The 13,508-nt window shown below is 47.0% G+C and overlaps 1 protein-coding gene across 5 annotated transcripts in view; it reads left to right on the plus strand.

Moving 5' to 3' along the window:
- MYH11 (myosin heavy chain 11) overlaps positions 1-13,508 on the plus strand; it is a 95,200-nt gene that overhangs the window by 41,704 nt on the left and 39,988 nt on the right. For all 5 annotated transcript variants that reach the window (XM_053363989.1, XM_053363988.1, XM_053363991.1 and 2 more), the window contains 7 exons: positions 1,012-1,104; positions 2,270-2,333; positions 6,053-6,151; positions 6,795-6,938; positions 11,148-11,243; positions 12,206-12,324; positions 12,501-12,653. In XM_053363989.1, coding sequence (XP_053219964.1) covers positions 1,012-1,104; positions 2,270-2,333; positions 6,053-6,151; positions 6,795-6,938; positions 11,148-11,243; positions 12,206-12,324; positions 12,501-12,653 — 768 coding nt within the window. The remainder of the gene's footprint in view (positions 1-1,011; positions 1,105-2,269; positions 2,334-6,052; positions 6,152-6,794; positions 6,939-11,147; positions 11,244-12,205; positions 12,325-12,500; positions 12,654-13,508) is intronic.

Raw genomic sequence — 13,508 nt, forward strand, 5'->3', positions numbered from 1 at the left:
CGTTTGCCTGGATGCATTGCATGGCTTGTGTGTGTGTGTTCATCATCATCATCATCATCTGTGTGTAACTGCATGCATGCATTTGCACAGGGGTTGGGGAATCTGGATATTTTTAAAAAACCAAAATAATACATTGTCATATTCAACCTTTTCAAAAGCCCTGCATTTAACATGATTAATAGATGCGGCGTAATCTGCTTTGTGCTGCATTACCTTGCAGGTTTTTATTTTTTGGCCATTTCTTCCCCTTGCCTAATTTACAGCATTGTCCCTTTGCTAAGTAAACGCTTCAACACTCTAGGTCTGGGGTTTGAGGGGGAGGGAGGAGTTCTTAGCAGGCCGTTCCAGAAATATCACGGCCAGCCTTTGATGGAGCATTGGACACACAGTGAAAAGAGTTGTGTTGCCCTCCGTTGTGGCCATCCGAAGAAAGGATTTCATCTGCAGCAACCAGCTGCCTTGTCCATCCAGAGGAGGCTCAGTGGACAGCGCCAGGCTAAACAAGGAGCAGGAAGAAACAGAGAGCTCAACATTTACGGCAGGCCGCTTCAGGCTTCTCATTCCCATCCCTTACAGAGATAATCTCCAAAATGCTTGTAGACTGGAATGTGCAAAGCACGGGTGATGGGACACCCATGGCCTCCCCAGATGTTCTTGGACTCCAACTCCCATCAGCCCCAATAGCCAGGGATGGTGGGAGTTGGAGTCCAGCAATGTATGGAGGGCTAGACTGGTATAAAATACCCAGTGCTGTGGTTCCCACCCCCTTACGCTGTGTGTGTTGTAGTAGAATCCTGACTGGGGTGCCCATAGCAAAAGAAAACCCTGCCCGGCTTGCATTACAATATACATGCATATTTATTTATTTTTTAAAAAGAGATTATCTGCAGGGGAGGGAATCAAGGCTGGACCTGCCTTGGCCGAAGCCTCTGTATGCATCTTGTGTGCGACTGTTTACGGCAGAGAGACTTGTCCGCTTCCTGATGATAATGGCGTTTGAATCCGTTTTAGGGTGAGCTGGAGAAACAGCTGCTGCAGGCGAACCCCATCCTCGAAGCTTTCGGGAATGCCAAAACCGTGAAGAACGACAACTCTTCCCGATTTGTAAGTTGGAAGTGATATAATACTGCTTTGAATTTTATAGACCAAGTGGGACTTGACTATGAGCTATGGGGTGCCAACAAGAATGCACTGGGCCCAGTGCATTCATTTGCCTCCGGGAAACTAAGCTACAAGGTGTATGGATCTCAATGACACAGTGCTTTAAAGCATATCCATTGTCCCATACCCTAGGCATTTATCCAATGAAAATAGGGATGTCCTAAGTAAAAGCTGGACGTTCCTGTCTCAAATCAGAAATCGGGATGGCTTCTGTAAATCTGACACCACCTCTGGAAATTAGGCACAATTGGAGCAGGAGATCTCTGCTTGAATCCAGAAAACAACTTCAATCACAATTCTCATCAGCCCTGTGAGGGGTTACCAGTGTGCCCCCCACCTCAGTGCAATGGCCCCCTTAAGGTCTTCCTCTGGTACCCACGAAACCAAGGGGCCCCCTTCACTGCCCTCTGGGTCATGGGGTGGTGAGAGTTACCCATTTCTCGCTCGGAAAGTACATAGAGCTGAAGGAGGAAATCAGAAGAAGGATTATTTTCCCCACTTCCTCTTTCAGCTCTATGGTCTTTTCGAGGCTCAGTTCCACTGGACCCAACTTTTACGCAGATCCCTCGTGGAAAACCGAACTCTGCATGCACACATGTTCTCTCTATCTGGGCAGCTGGGGGAGCTGATCTAGGAGAGGGGAAGCGGAATGACCAGAGGGGGTGGCCCTCAAAAATTCAGATCCACCCATGTGTCCAAAAATGGTTTTTCAACTACAGTCATACGTCATGTTACGTTTGCTTCATGTCACATTTTTTCAGGTTGTGTATCGCGGCGACCTGGAAGTACCGGAAAGGGTTACTTCCGGGTTTCACCGCTCGCGCATGCACAGATGCGCAAAATAACACCACACACATGCGCAGAAGTGGCGAATCGCAACCCACACGTGCGCAGACACGCTGCTGCGGGTTGCGTCCTTTTCATGTTGCGAACGGGCCTCCGGAACGGATCCTGTTCGCAACCAAAGGTACCGCTGTATATCTCTGTGCAGAGTCCCTTCCAGCTAACCCCCTCCCAATTCCATTCTGGTTAAGTTAGACTGGGGAAGCCTATAATTCTCATGTTGTGCTAGCAGATATCAAAAGCCGTCTACTCTTATCACCAACAGGGCAAATTCATCCGCATCAACTTTGACGTAACCGGCTACATCGTGGGAGCAAACATAGAAACCTGTATCCTTTTTTTTGGAACGTGGGATGGAACTTGGAGGAGTACGAGAAAGTTGTACTCAGAGCTCAGAGTTGTGCCTGAGAAAGGCAAACGTTTCCAAGGCCGGGTGGGGAGAGGAGGCAGGAGGCTGATGTGGGTGACTCTGTTTGGGGCTGATCCTGGCAGCTTGGTGCCTTCGTTCTTTGTGCAGATCTCGAATGGCTGCCGCTTGAGTTTGTGCGCCGCTTTGGGGAGGGCAAGAATTAGCTAGGTTCTCATGAAAGGGTGAATCAAAACGCCTAATTTCTTCCTCGTCCCCAGATCAGGAAGAAGAGGCACTCCAGAAGCTGCAGATTTCTAGGCCCAGGTGTTGGACCCAGTGTGGTTCCTCAGGTCAGCTGACTCCAGAGGAGCAGCAATAGCTCCTTCTGGCCACCCAGAGTGGGGGCACTAAGCCATAGGAGAGAATAGGCTAGGACAGGGGTTAGCAAACTTTTTCAGCAGGGGGCTGGTCCACTGTCCCTCAGACCTTGTTGGGGGGACTGTATTTTGGGGGGGAAATGATGCAAGAGCCCTAGGAGCCCCAGTGGCTGCTTACCTGTGTCTTGCGAGTGGCAGGGACTGGCGGCAGCAGCAGTAGGAGGACGATGAGCAGTGCACAAAAGGGCTCCAGAGAGGGGCTGCTTAAAATGGTGGCCGCTCGAGCGCTACTGCTGCTGGCAGCAACAAAGCCCAGCCCCTTCCTCCTCTAGGCAGGGCAGGGAGAAGCCAGGAGGAGGGAGGGAGGGAGGAGGCGCTGCCACCGTTGCCAAGGGAGGGAGAGGGAAAGAACGTGCGCGCACTGGCGATCCACGTGGCGATTCCTGGACCGTCCATGGACTGGATCCAGAAGGCAATTGGGCCTGATCCAGAAGTTGGTCCCCGCTCTGCTCCCTGCCAGTTTAGTGTGGCGTACGGGAGCTGAGTGGGCAGCGGGGGTCCATGGGCTGGTTAAACAACCCCCATGGACTGCTTGTGGCCCATGGACCTTAGGTTCCAACCCCTGGTTTAGAGCTTTCAAGGTCAGCACCAACACTTTGAATTGTGCTCGGGAATGTACTGGGAGCCAATGTAGGTCTTTCAAGACCAGTGTTATGTGTTCTTGGTGGTCACTCCCAGTAACCAAGCTGAAATGTCAACATTTCCAGTAAAAATTTGCTTTTCGTGCAGGAGTGGCTGCCAGCAGCGTTTTTCCTTGGTGCGGTGTTTGTGCAAAAGCGCTTTGTTTAAACAGAGAAACAAACAAATGAGCAGATTCAACCCCGTAGTCACCCTCTGCATAAATATCGAAAGCAAATGAGTGAAGTCATTGGCAAAGCCGAAACTTCTGTAGAGCTGGAGTAGACACAGGAAAGGAGCATCTCCCTTACACAGGAAGGCTTAAATATCTGCAGGGGGGAGACGGAAAAAAAGGAGGAACATCAGGGAGAAACTCATTAACTTCATCACAGCTGAAGCAAAGCAGAAAGCCAGAAGCGGGGCCAACATCTCACCTGGGGAACTCATTGCTACAAGATGTTGCCATAGATCAGGGAACCTGAGGGCTGCAATCTGTCATGGGGAAACTTATGGGTGCTGGGCATGGCCAGAGACAAATGTAGGAGGTCAGTAGATGAGACTCCAGCCATGTAAAAACCAGATAAGCTCACTCTCACCCTCTCCATCCACTATCTTGGCAAGAAAGAGGCACATCCCAGCAAGGCAAAGTGCTTAAGGAGCAGAGTGTGGAGCAGAGTTGATGAGGGATATGGCTTTGGGAAAGTCCCAAGGGCCATATATATCGAGGTTCTCCACTCCTGCCAATGACATCCCCAGAAAGGACTTTTAAGTGGTCTTGCTAAATCCATGCAGGGTATGTGTTCGGAAAAGGAGGGGTAATGTCACAGGGGAATGGCTCCCTCTTCCCATACAGATGGTTCTGTGCTCAGCCCCAGGGACATTCAATTAAAATAAATTCAGGTTGGCACGAATGGGAAATCTCTCTCTCTGGCTTAGATTCTGAAAGATGCTGCTATAATATATATATATTAGAGAGCATTTATACCTTGCTCTTGAGTCAAAAGGCGCTCCCAGACGATGTTGTTGTTTAGTCGTTCAGTCGTGTCCGACTCTTCATGACCCCCTGGACCAGAGCACGCCAGGCACTCCTGTGTTCCACTGCCTCCCGCAGTTTGGTCAAACTCATGTTGGTAGCTTCAAGAACACTGTCCAACCATCTCGTCCTCTGTCATCCCCTTCTCCTTGTGCCCTCCATCTTTCTCAACATCAGGGTCTTTTCCAGGGAGCCTTCTGTTCTCATGAGGTGCCCAAAGTATTGGAGCCTCAGCTTTAGGATCTGTCCTTCCAGTGAGCACTCAGGGCTGATTTCCTTCAGAATGGATAGTTTGATCTTCTTGTAGTCCATGGGACTCTCAAGAGTCTCCTCCAGCACCATAATTCGATGCTGTTATAATATATATATATATATATATATATATATATATATATTAGAGAGCATTTATACCTTGCTCTTGAGTCAAAAGGAGCTCCCACATACAACCCATTAATACAGTCCTCACCCACAGTCTAGACCAGGGTTTCCCAAACTTGGGTCTCCAACTGTTTTTGGACTACACTTCCCATCATCCTTCACCACTGGTCCTGCTACCTAGGGATGATGGGAGTTGTAGTCCCCAAACAGCTGGAGACCCAAGTTTGAGAAATCCCTGGTCTAAACAAACATGGCGCACAAGGAAAGGGGTCAGGGAGGAAAGAGGAGGTGGAGAAATCAAACTCAGGCAGCAATTCTTAAAGCAGTTCTTATAATGACACAGCTGTCACAATTCAGGTGCCAGATGGAGATGGGCTTTTGGGGGGAAAGTGATGGAGTGCGTCTTCTGCTTCCCATCTCTCCCACTGAGATGGTCTGATGTAATGGCTGCCCCCAGTTGACAGCTGAGGGGAGAGGAGGCCAGATGCGGCTGGCCTGCCATGGGGCTCTTTATTAAAACAACTTTATTAGGTTACATATCCCAGCTTTCCACTACAGTGGTACCTTGGCTCCCAAACGCCTTGGTACTCAAACAACTTGGAACCCAAACACTGCAAACCCAGAAGTAAGTGTTTCAGTTGCAAACTTTTTTCAGAAGCTGAATGTGCTCCATTTTAAGTGTTACAATTCCGTTTTGAGTGTTACGCTGAGGTCTGTCTGTTTTTGTTATTTATTTTGCATTTTTGTTTTTGCGGCTCTTTTTGTTTTGTTTTTGTGACTGTGCAGTTCAGCTACTGATTGATTGGTTGTGTAACTGCAGTACATTGTTTATTGCTTTCATTTTATGGATCAATGGTCTTGTTAGATAGTAAAAATCAGGTTAAACTGCTGTTTTTGGGGTTGTTTTCAAAAGTCTGGAACGGATTAATCCATTTTGCATTACTTTCTATGGGAAAGCGCGCCTTGGTTTTGGAATGCTTTGGTTTTGGAACAGACTTCCGGAACGGATTAAGTTTGAGAACCAAGGTACCACTGTATTAAATTAGCACTTAAGGTGGAGATCTGATGACGACGACAACAACAACAACAAAGCAATCCAATTGCTTTGCACAATTGAAACCATTTAGAACCTATGCAAGAGATACTATGGCAAGTAGTGAAAACTCCAGAGCCAATATTTAAAAGCACCCAAAGTTTCGCTTTTTTGCTTGCTTGCTTAACATTTGCCGACAGATTTGCTGGAAAAGTCCCGGGCCATCCGGCAAGCCCGAGATGAAAGGACCTTCCACATATTTTACTACCTGCTCGCTGGAGCCACGGAACAAATGAAGAGTAAGGCACTGGCAGTGACAGCTTCTGTTTCAAACCATCGGGGAGGGGCTGTATCTCAGTGGTAGAACTTCTCCTTTGCATGCAGAAGTTCCCAGCGGCATCCGTAAGCAAGACTGGGGGAAACTCCCTGCCTGGACCCCTGGAAAGCCTCTGCCAGTCAGTGCAGAAAATACTAAGCTGGGTGGAAGATTGGTTCTGACTTGGTGCAGGCAACAACTGATTAACACGCATCCAGTTGATGTGAAACCGCACACTGCAGCAACCCAGAAGTGGCAGGGAAAGGGGGCAGGGCGAGGGCATAATGGGGCAGGGTGGGCTTTGGGGTGGGGCTACCTGGTTGGGAAAGGTTGGGCTAGAGGGTGAATGTTACAGGAGCATATATAGGGCCCAAGGGACCATGTTAAGTTCATTCGTTTCAATGGCTCTACTCTGAGCAGGACCGAGTTGGCTACAACCCTTCATCTCTGCATGTACTTCATGGGCTGCCTTTTGAGGTTATAACCCACACAAAGCCGCTTGCAGTATGACGGGGAGGACATAAATTACATTAAAACGTGCAGAATTTGTTATAAGAGGCATAAAACCCTGCAGTTTTCTTTTATAGCACTGGCTCGTCTCAATTCTGCTACTGTTCACTCTCTAGATGACCTGCTGCTCGAAGGTTTCAACAACTACACTTTCCTGTCTAATGGCTACGTGCCCATTCCCTCTCAGCAAGACGATGAGATGTTCCAGGAGACCCTGGAAGCTATGGGTATTATGGGCTTCAATGAGGAAGAGCAAGTTGGTAAGGAAGAAAGCAAAAAGCACATGTGCTTTATCCATTTCTTTTCTTTCTGTATCCCGAAAACAACAACAATCTGTCACCCAGTGCAGGATGGATATTTAAGGGAGTGGTGATGGATGTTTAAAACTATCCTGATTTAGTCTGGTGAACTGCATCACTCTCTTTTTTTGGTCTTGTATTTCATAGGAATAGTGGCATTTGGATCCAGGTTTTTTGCATGAAGGTATTTGAAAAGAGCCTTTCAGCAAAGCTGATATTGAGAGCGGTCCAGTTATATGCATTGAGCTTCCAGGCTTAAATTAGCTTTGCTGTAGGATTAGTTTCAGATACCTTGAAGCAAAATTGAAGAGAAAGGATTGTGATTTCCAATGTTAGGTTTGTAGTATTTTAAATTTTACCTTCTCAAGCTTCCTCTGCACTTCTTCAATGCCTGAGAGTGTTTATTTTAGCAACTATTCTAGTAAATGTTGGGGGGGGGATTTTTGTTCACCAGAATTATGCTTGCAATTTACTGCCTTCTCTATTATAACCACGCCCCTGTTTTCACCTGTGAAATGTTGGGTGGTTTGTGGGTAGCGTGGAATTGGATGGTGAGTGCAATATGGGAGATTATTTTGTTAATGGAGGCCTAGATTAGGGAGGGGAGGAACCACTAACCCAAAAATGGGTGGGATCTGCAACTGGATTCCACAGAGCCTCTGGGTTTCTTCTTCCTGATTATCCGCTATTTAGAAGGAAGGGGAAAGGGCATTGATGATGTATGAGGTGTGCAATGGCAGCGCCTTCTGCAGAAAGGCCTGTTGCAAGAAGCTGAAAGGAGAGGGGGAATTGCCTTGGCAGACATATGCTCCTTGCAAAAGCTGAAAACGTTTTAAGTAGTGATTTTAAAGATTTCTCCTGAAGAGGTGCTACTAGTCAGCCTAGACCTCGTCCTTTTTAGATATGGGACCCAGCTTTAACCCAGATTTGGAAACCGGCTTCTCTATATTTTACCATCTATTTGCTTGGTGATAGTCACAACCTAGCTCATATCAATGGGTTTCGACCCAAGGGAAGAGGACCAAAGACATACAGTGGTACCTCGGGTTACATATGCTTCAGGTTAAGAACTTTGCTTCAGGATGAGAACAGAAATCGTGCTCCGGCGGCACGGCAGCAGCGGGAGGCCCCGCTAGCTAAAGTGGTGCTTCAGGTTAAGAACAGTTTCAGGTTAAGTACGGACCTCCGGAATGAATTAAGTACTTAACCCGAGGTACCACTGTAGTACCTTTTAGACATTGTTGAACTACAGTTCCTGCGAGCATGGCCAAAGGCCGGGGGGCAGGGATAGGATTTGTGGTCCAGTAACATTGGGAGGGCACCAGGTTGGCTATATCTGGCACAGAAAATACTGGGTTAGATCAGGGATGGGAAGTACGTGGCTTTCCAGATGTTGTCAGACACAACTCCCATCATCCCCATCTATCCACGATGCAGGCTGGGGTTGATGGTAGCTGAAGGTCAACAATATCTGGAGCAGTGTCATAGCAGGGGTTACCAGCACCCAGGGCCGTGTGGGAGGGAAACGGACAGAGTACACATGTGCATTCAACTGCCTAATGGCGTCTGCATCACCCAAGAGATCACAGCCACAGAGGTAAGAAAATAAGAGTTGTTCCATTGTCTGGAGAGGTCATTTCCTGGTTCGCATGGAGAAGCCATTTTCAATGGAGCCCAGAGACATAAGCACACAGCTGTATTGAGGCATCACTAGGCATTGAAATTTTGTGCCTTGGGCAACCGCCCCTTCTCCCCCTGCTATGCCACTGGTCTAGATGACTACCCCATTCCTCATCCCTGTGCTAGATGAACTGATGGCCTGACCTGGTCAAGGTAAAGTAAAAGATAAAGGACCCCTGGACAGTTAAGTCCAGTCAAAGGTGACTATGGGGTTGCGGCACTCATCTCACTTTTGGGCCGAGGGAGCCGCTGTTTGTCCACAGACAGTTTTCTGGGTCATGTGGCCAGCATGACTAAATCGCTACCGGCGCATGGAGGACTGTGACGAGTGCCAGAGCACATGGAAACACTGTTTACCTTTGTGTTGCAGTGGTACTTATTTATCTACTTGCACTTTGATGTGCTTTCGAACTGCTAGGTTGGCAGGAGCTGGGACAGAGCAATGGGAGCTCACCCCATCGCGGGGATTTGAACCTCTGACCTTCCGATTAGCAAGCCCAAGAGGCTCGGTGGTTTAGACCACAGCGCCAAGCTTCAAATGTCTAGAACTCAGAAACTGTTTCCGTTACCACTCAGTCACATCAGGAACTTATGATCTGCATCTGTGCATTAGATTACATTACAGACTATTACTATTACAGACTATTGTATTTTAATATTTTGTTGGAAGCCACCCAGAGTGGCTGAGGAAACCCAGCCAGATGGGTGGGGTTTAAATAATAAATTATTATTATTATTATTAGATTGCAAATGAGAAACAAATTCAATTGCCATTGATTTCTCATCTACCGCTGATCATTTGCACAGCTCTGATCAGTAACTTGTGCCGAATGAATGAGTTTTTTGAACATAGGACACTGCCACAGAACATGTCAGACTGTTGACCCATCTAACTTGGTATTGTCTACACAGACTGGTAAGGGACGCGGGTGGCGCTGTGGGTTAAACCACAGAGCCTAGGACTTGCCGATCAGAAGGTCGGCGGTTCGAATCCCTGCGACTGGGTGAGCTCCCGTTGCTCGGTCCCTGCTCCTGTCAACCTAGCAGTTTGAAAGCACGTCAAAGTGCAAGTAGATAAATAGGTACTGCTCCAGCGGGAAGGTAAACGGCTTTTCCTTGCGCTGCTCTGGTTTGCCAGAAGTGGCTTAGTCATGCTGGCCACATGACCCTGAAGCTGTACGCCGGCTCCCTCGGCCAATAAAGAGAGATGAGTGCCACAACCCCAGAGTTGGTCACGACTGGACCTAATGGTCAGGGGTCCCTTTACCTTTACCTTTACCTTTACACAGACTGGCAGCAGATCTGCAGGGTTTGGGCCTCTCCCAGCCCTGCCTGGATCATGTACGATCACCATCAAGAATGAATTAGAATTGTTGTTTTTTCAAAGGCAGTGTTTCTGCAGATTCAACACCGTTGATAAATTTTTCAGCACAGAGCAGTAGCTGGAAACCTGGGCTCTGAATGTTTGAGATGCAGCGAGGGAAAGATAAACTTTTTAAGCATTCCTGTGACAGGACTCTGCACAAACTCAGCAGAAGGGATTTGAACTTCAGCCAGGAAGTACCAGACAGATGACCATTTAAAGCTAGGATTTAGGGGGCCTCCAAGAACTGGCGTCCAAGCAGAGAGCTGCAAGGAGATCGGGACATGGGAGTTCGGATTGGGATTTATTTTTTTATTTTTATAAATAAAGAGAAGCGGCAGCTGCGTTGAAAATGTTTTATGACTGGATGAAGAGGAGACATCAGTCAGATGAATTGTTTGCCATGGTTGTTTTCCAAATGCTCTCCCTCTTTTCTTTAAGGCTCTCTAACTGCATTTGGTGCCTAAGGGAACACAGTGTCTGTAGTTTTTCAGTCTGGTGACACCTACTGGCCCAGAAATTTTACTGCTGTCTGCAGTATCCTCCAGACAGATTTTAAAGTGTGTGTAACCGATCTTGAGATAAAAGATGCGAGAGTAAACAACTCAGAAACAAATTGTGGGCAGGGCGAACTCTGGCCTTAAGCTCAACAAATTTGGGGGTTGTCTAAAGAAAGTTCAACAACTTTTGGGGTGTCCTGGTTTTTACTTTCTGAAATAGAGGAACCCGAACATAAACTAATTTTACGTGTAAACATAGTATTATTAGTATTATTCTTAAGTATTTCTTCAGTTATATATCACCCTTTATCCAAAGATTCCAGGGTGGTGTGCAACATTATGAACATAATTTAGGCAGTATAATAATAAAAACATAATGCCCAGCATTTAACAGGCCATAGGGTTGTAACCTGGAATTCTGAGTATGAGAGAGATGCACCCAATTGGCTCTCGCTCATCTTTGGGACTTGGAAGCTTAGGGGTTCATCCTGGGTACGAAATGTAAAACAGACCTTTCCATCAGACTGTGGTGGGGCTAAAACTCTTTTCTGAGCCCCCTTGTTGATTGAGCGGAGTACGAATCTGTATATTATTATTCTTAAAGATGTCTCCTTTACATCCGCGCAGCGATGCTGAGAGTCGTCTCATCCGTTCTCCAGCTTGGTAACATCGTCTTCAAGAAGGAGAGGAACACAGACCAAGCTTCAATGCCAGACAACACAGGTAAGACAGAGGACTGTGCAGGATTCAGATTTCTGCCCTCGTTGTGAGTCCTGCCCCCTGCAAAAATGGACCATGTATAGCTTACAAGCAGCCATGCACACATGGCCTGTACACAACAGAAGAAACTTGTATATCAATATTCAGCTGCTCATGGAAAACAAAACTCTGCTTTTCTGATGGTACATCTGACATCTCTTACTTGCAACTCAAATGGGGGAAAGATGCTGTATGACATAGTGGGTGCACAAATCAGTCAGTTTTGGTTTCTCCACGTTTCCCATTCCCCCCCACCCCAGTCTTAAATTCCTTTCTCCACATTTCTGCAGCGGTTTTGGTGTGTGTGTGGGGGGGTTGTTTATAAAGAACCCTCCTGAAAATTCACCAGTATTTGGGTGAGAACTTCCCCTAACAAACACATTTTTGTATGGAGCTTTGACCGACCTACACATTTTCACAAACAGGTTTTCCGAATATAATGCATCTTGGTATGTTGTTTTCATCAATATGTGCATTTTTTTTGTACACGTTGGTTGGAGGGACTGCATTGCAAAATTCAGGGCACGTCAGATTTTGAAGGATAGTTGCGTTTTCATCCCCACATCGGTTGGAAAAGTGCAACTTAGGTAGCTTCTTGTTCAAATGCAACCAAAATTGAATTTCTCCATGCAACCCTAGTATAAAATGACATTTCAAATCTCTTCTGAGAGCCAGTGTGGTGTAGTGGTTAAGAGTGGTGGACTCGTAATCTGGTGAACCGGGTTCAATTCCCCGCTCCTCCACATGCAGCTGCTGGGTGACCTTGGGCTAGTCACACTTCTCTGAAGTCTCTCAGCCTCACTCACCTCACAGAGTGTTTGTTGTGGGGGAGGAAGGGAAAGGAGAATGTTAGCCACTTTGAGACTCCTTCGGGTAGTGATAAAGTAGGATATCAAATCCAAACTCTTCTTCTTCTTCTGTTCCAGCTGCACAAAAAGTGTGCCACCTTATGGGTATCAATGTGACAGATTTCACCCGGTCAATACTCACCCCAAGAATCAAGGTTGGCCGAGATGTTGTTCAGAAAGCTCAGACCAAGGAACAGGTAATGATGGCCTTCTTTCCCTTGTTTCCTCAGTTCTGGTCCTGGTCTTCAAAAGCTCCAACACCCAGACTATGGGAAGTTCCCCAAGCCTAGACACCAATGATTGCCATGCAGTAAAAGCTGGCTGTGGTTCCTTCATTGATTTCGGTCTAGCTTCTGTTTAACTTTTTCAACAGGCTGATTTTGCAATAGAGGCCTTAGCCAAAGCAACGTATGAACGCCTCTTCCTTTGGATTCTGAGCCGGGTGAACAAAGCCCTGGACAAGACCAAGAGACAAGGAGCATCCTTCCTGGGAATCCTCGACATTGCTGGGTTTGAGATTTTTGAGGTATGCCCCCTTTATTCAGCCCAAGGTAACTGGAGCAGCTGACCTCAGTCAAGGCCAGCTCATTTTCTTGTGTTCCGTGGTCAGTGCCGGATTTACATATAAGCTAAACAAACTCTAGCTCAGGACCCCACTCTCTTGGGGGCCCCAAAAAAATTTAAAGAAAAAACAACCTGGATGTACATTTCCAAAATATAACATTAAAAAATAAAAATAAAACCTACATACAGCAACAGTGATTTGTGTTGTGTAGGCTCCTGTGATGTAAGTAATGGTCCCCGCCTGCTAGCCTGCTCCTAAAATATCACTGGTTTGCTCATTTCTATATATAGGGTGCCTACGTTCTGCATGGACTGGTTGCATGGCCACATGTGCAAATGGCTTTAGATACCTACTAGGTCAATAAATTACCAAAAAACAGCAAAAATTTGTTGTTGACAAAGGACAGCTGGATATATAAAGGGCCCCATTACCTTCAGTCGCTTAGGGCCTCATCAAAGCTAAATCCGGCCCTGTCCGTGGTCCAAGGCATTTTGCTGCCTGAGGTGAAGGGCATGGTGCATTGTCCCCAGTTCCCTGTGCAGAAGCCAGCTGGACTGGAGCTGAATCTTGTTCGATGCTGGTCCAATGGGGCAGCATCCTCTGGAGCAGATGATGGTGGTGGGCTTCACTCAGAGGGGGCAGGCAGACTGTTCGGCATACGCCGCTCTGCCCTCCAACACTTCACTGCCATCCTCCAGCAACTCTGAGGCACGGGCCTCACTCTGCTTAATGATAGGGCTGGTCCTGTCCATACTGTTTGTAGGTTTATAAGCTTGTGGGTTTTATAAACTTTATGAACTTGTAGGTTTATAAAGA

The sequence above is a fragment of the Podarcis raffonei genome, chromosome 14 (assembly GCF_027172205.1).
Source record: "Podarcis raffonei isolate rPodRaf1 chromosome 14, rPodRaf1.pri, whole genome shotgun sequence".
Taxonomy (NCBI): Eukaryota; Metazoa; Chordata; class Lepidosauria; order Squamata; family Lacertidae; genus Podarcis; species Podarcis raffonei.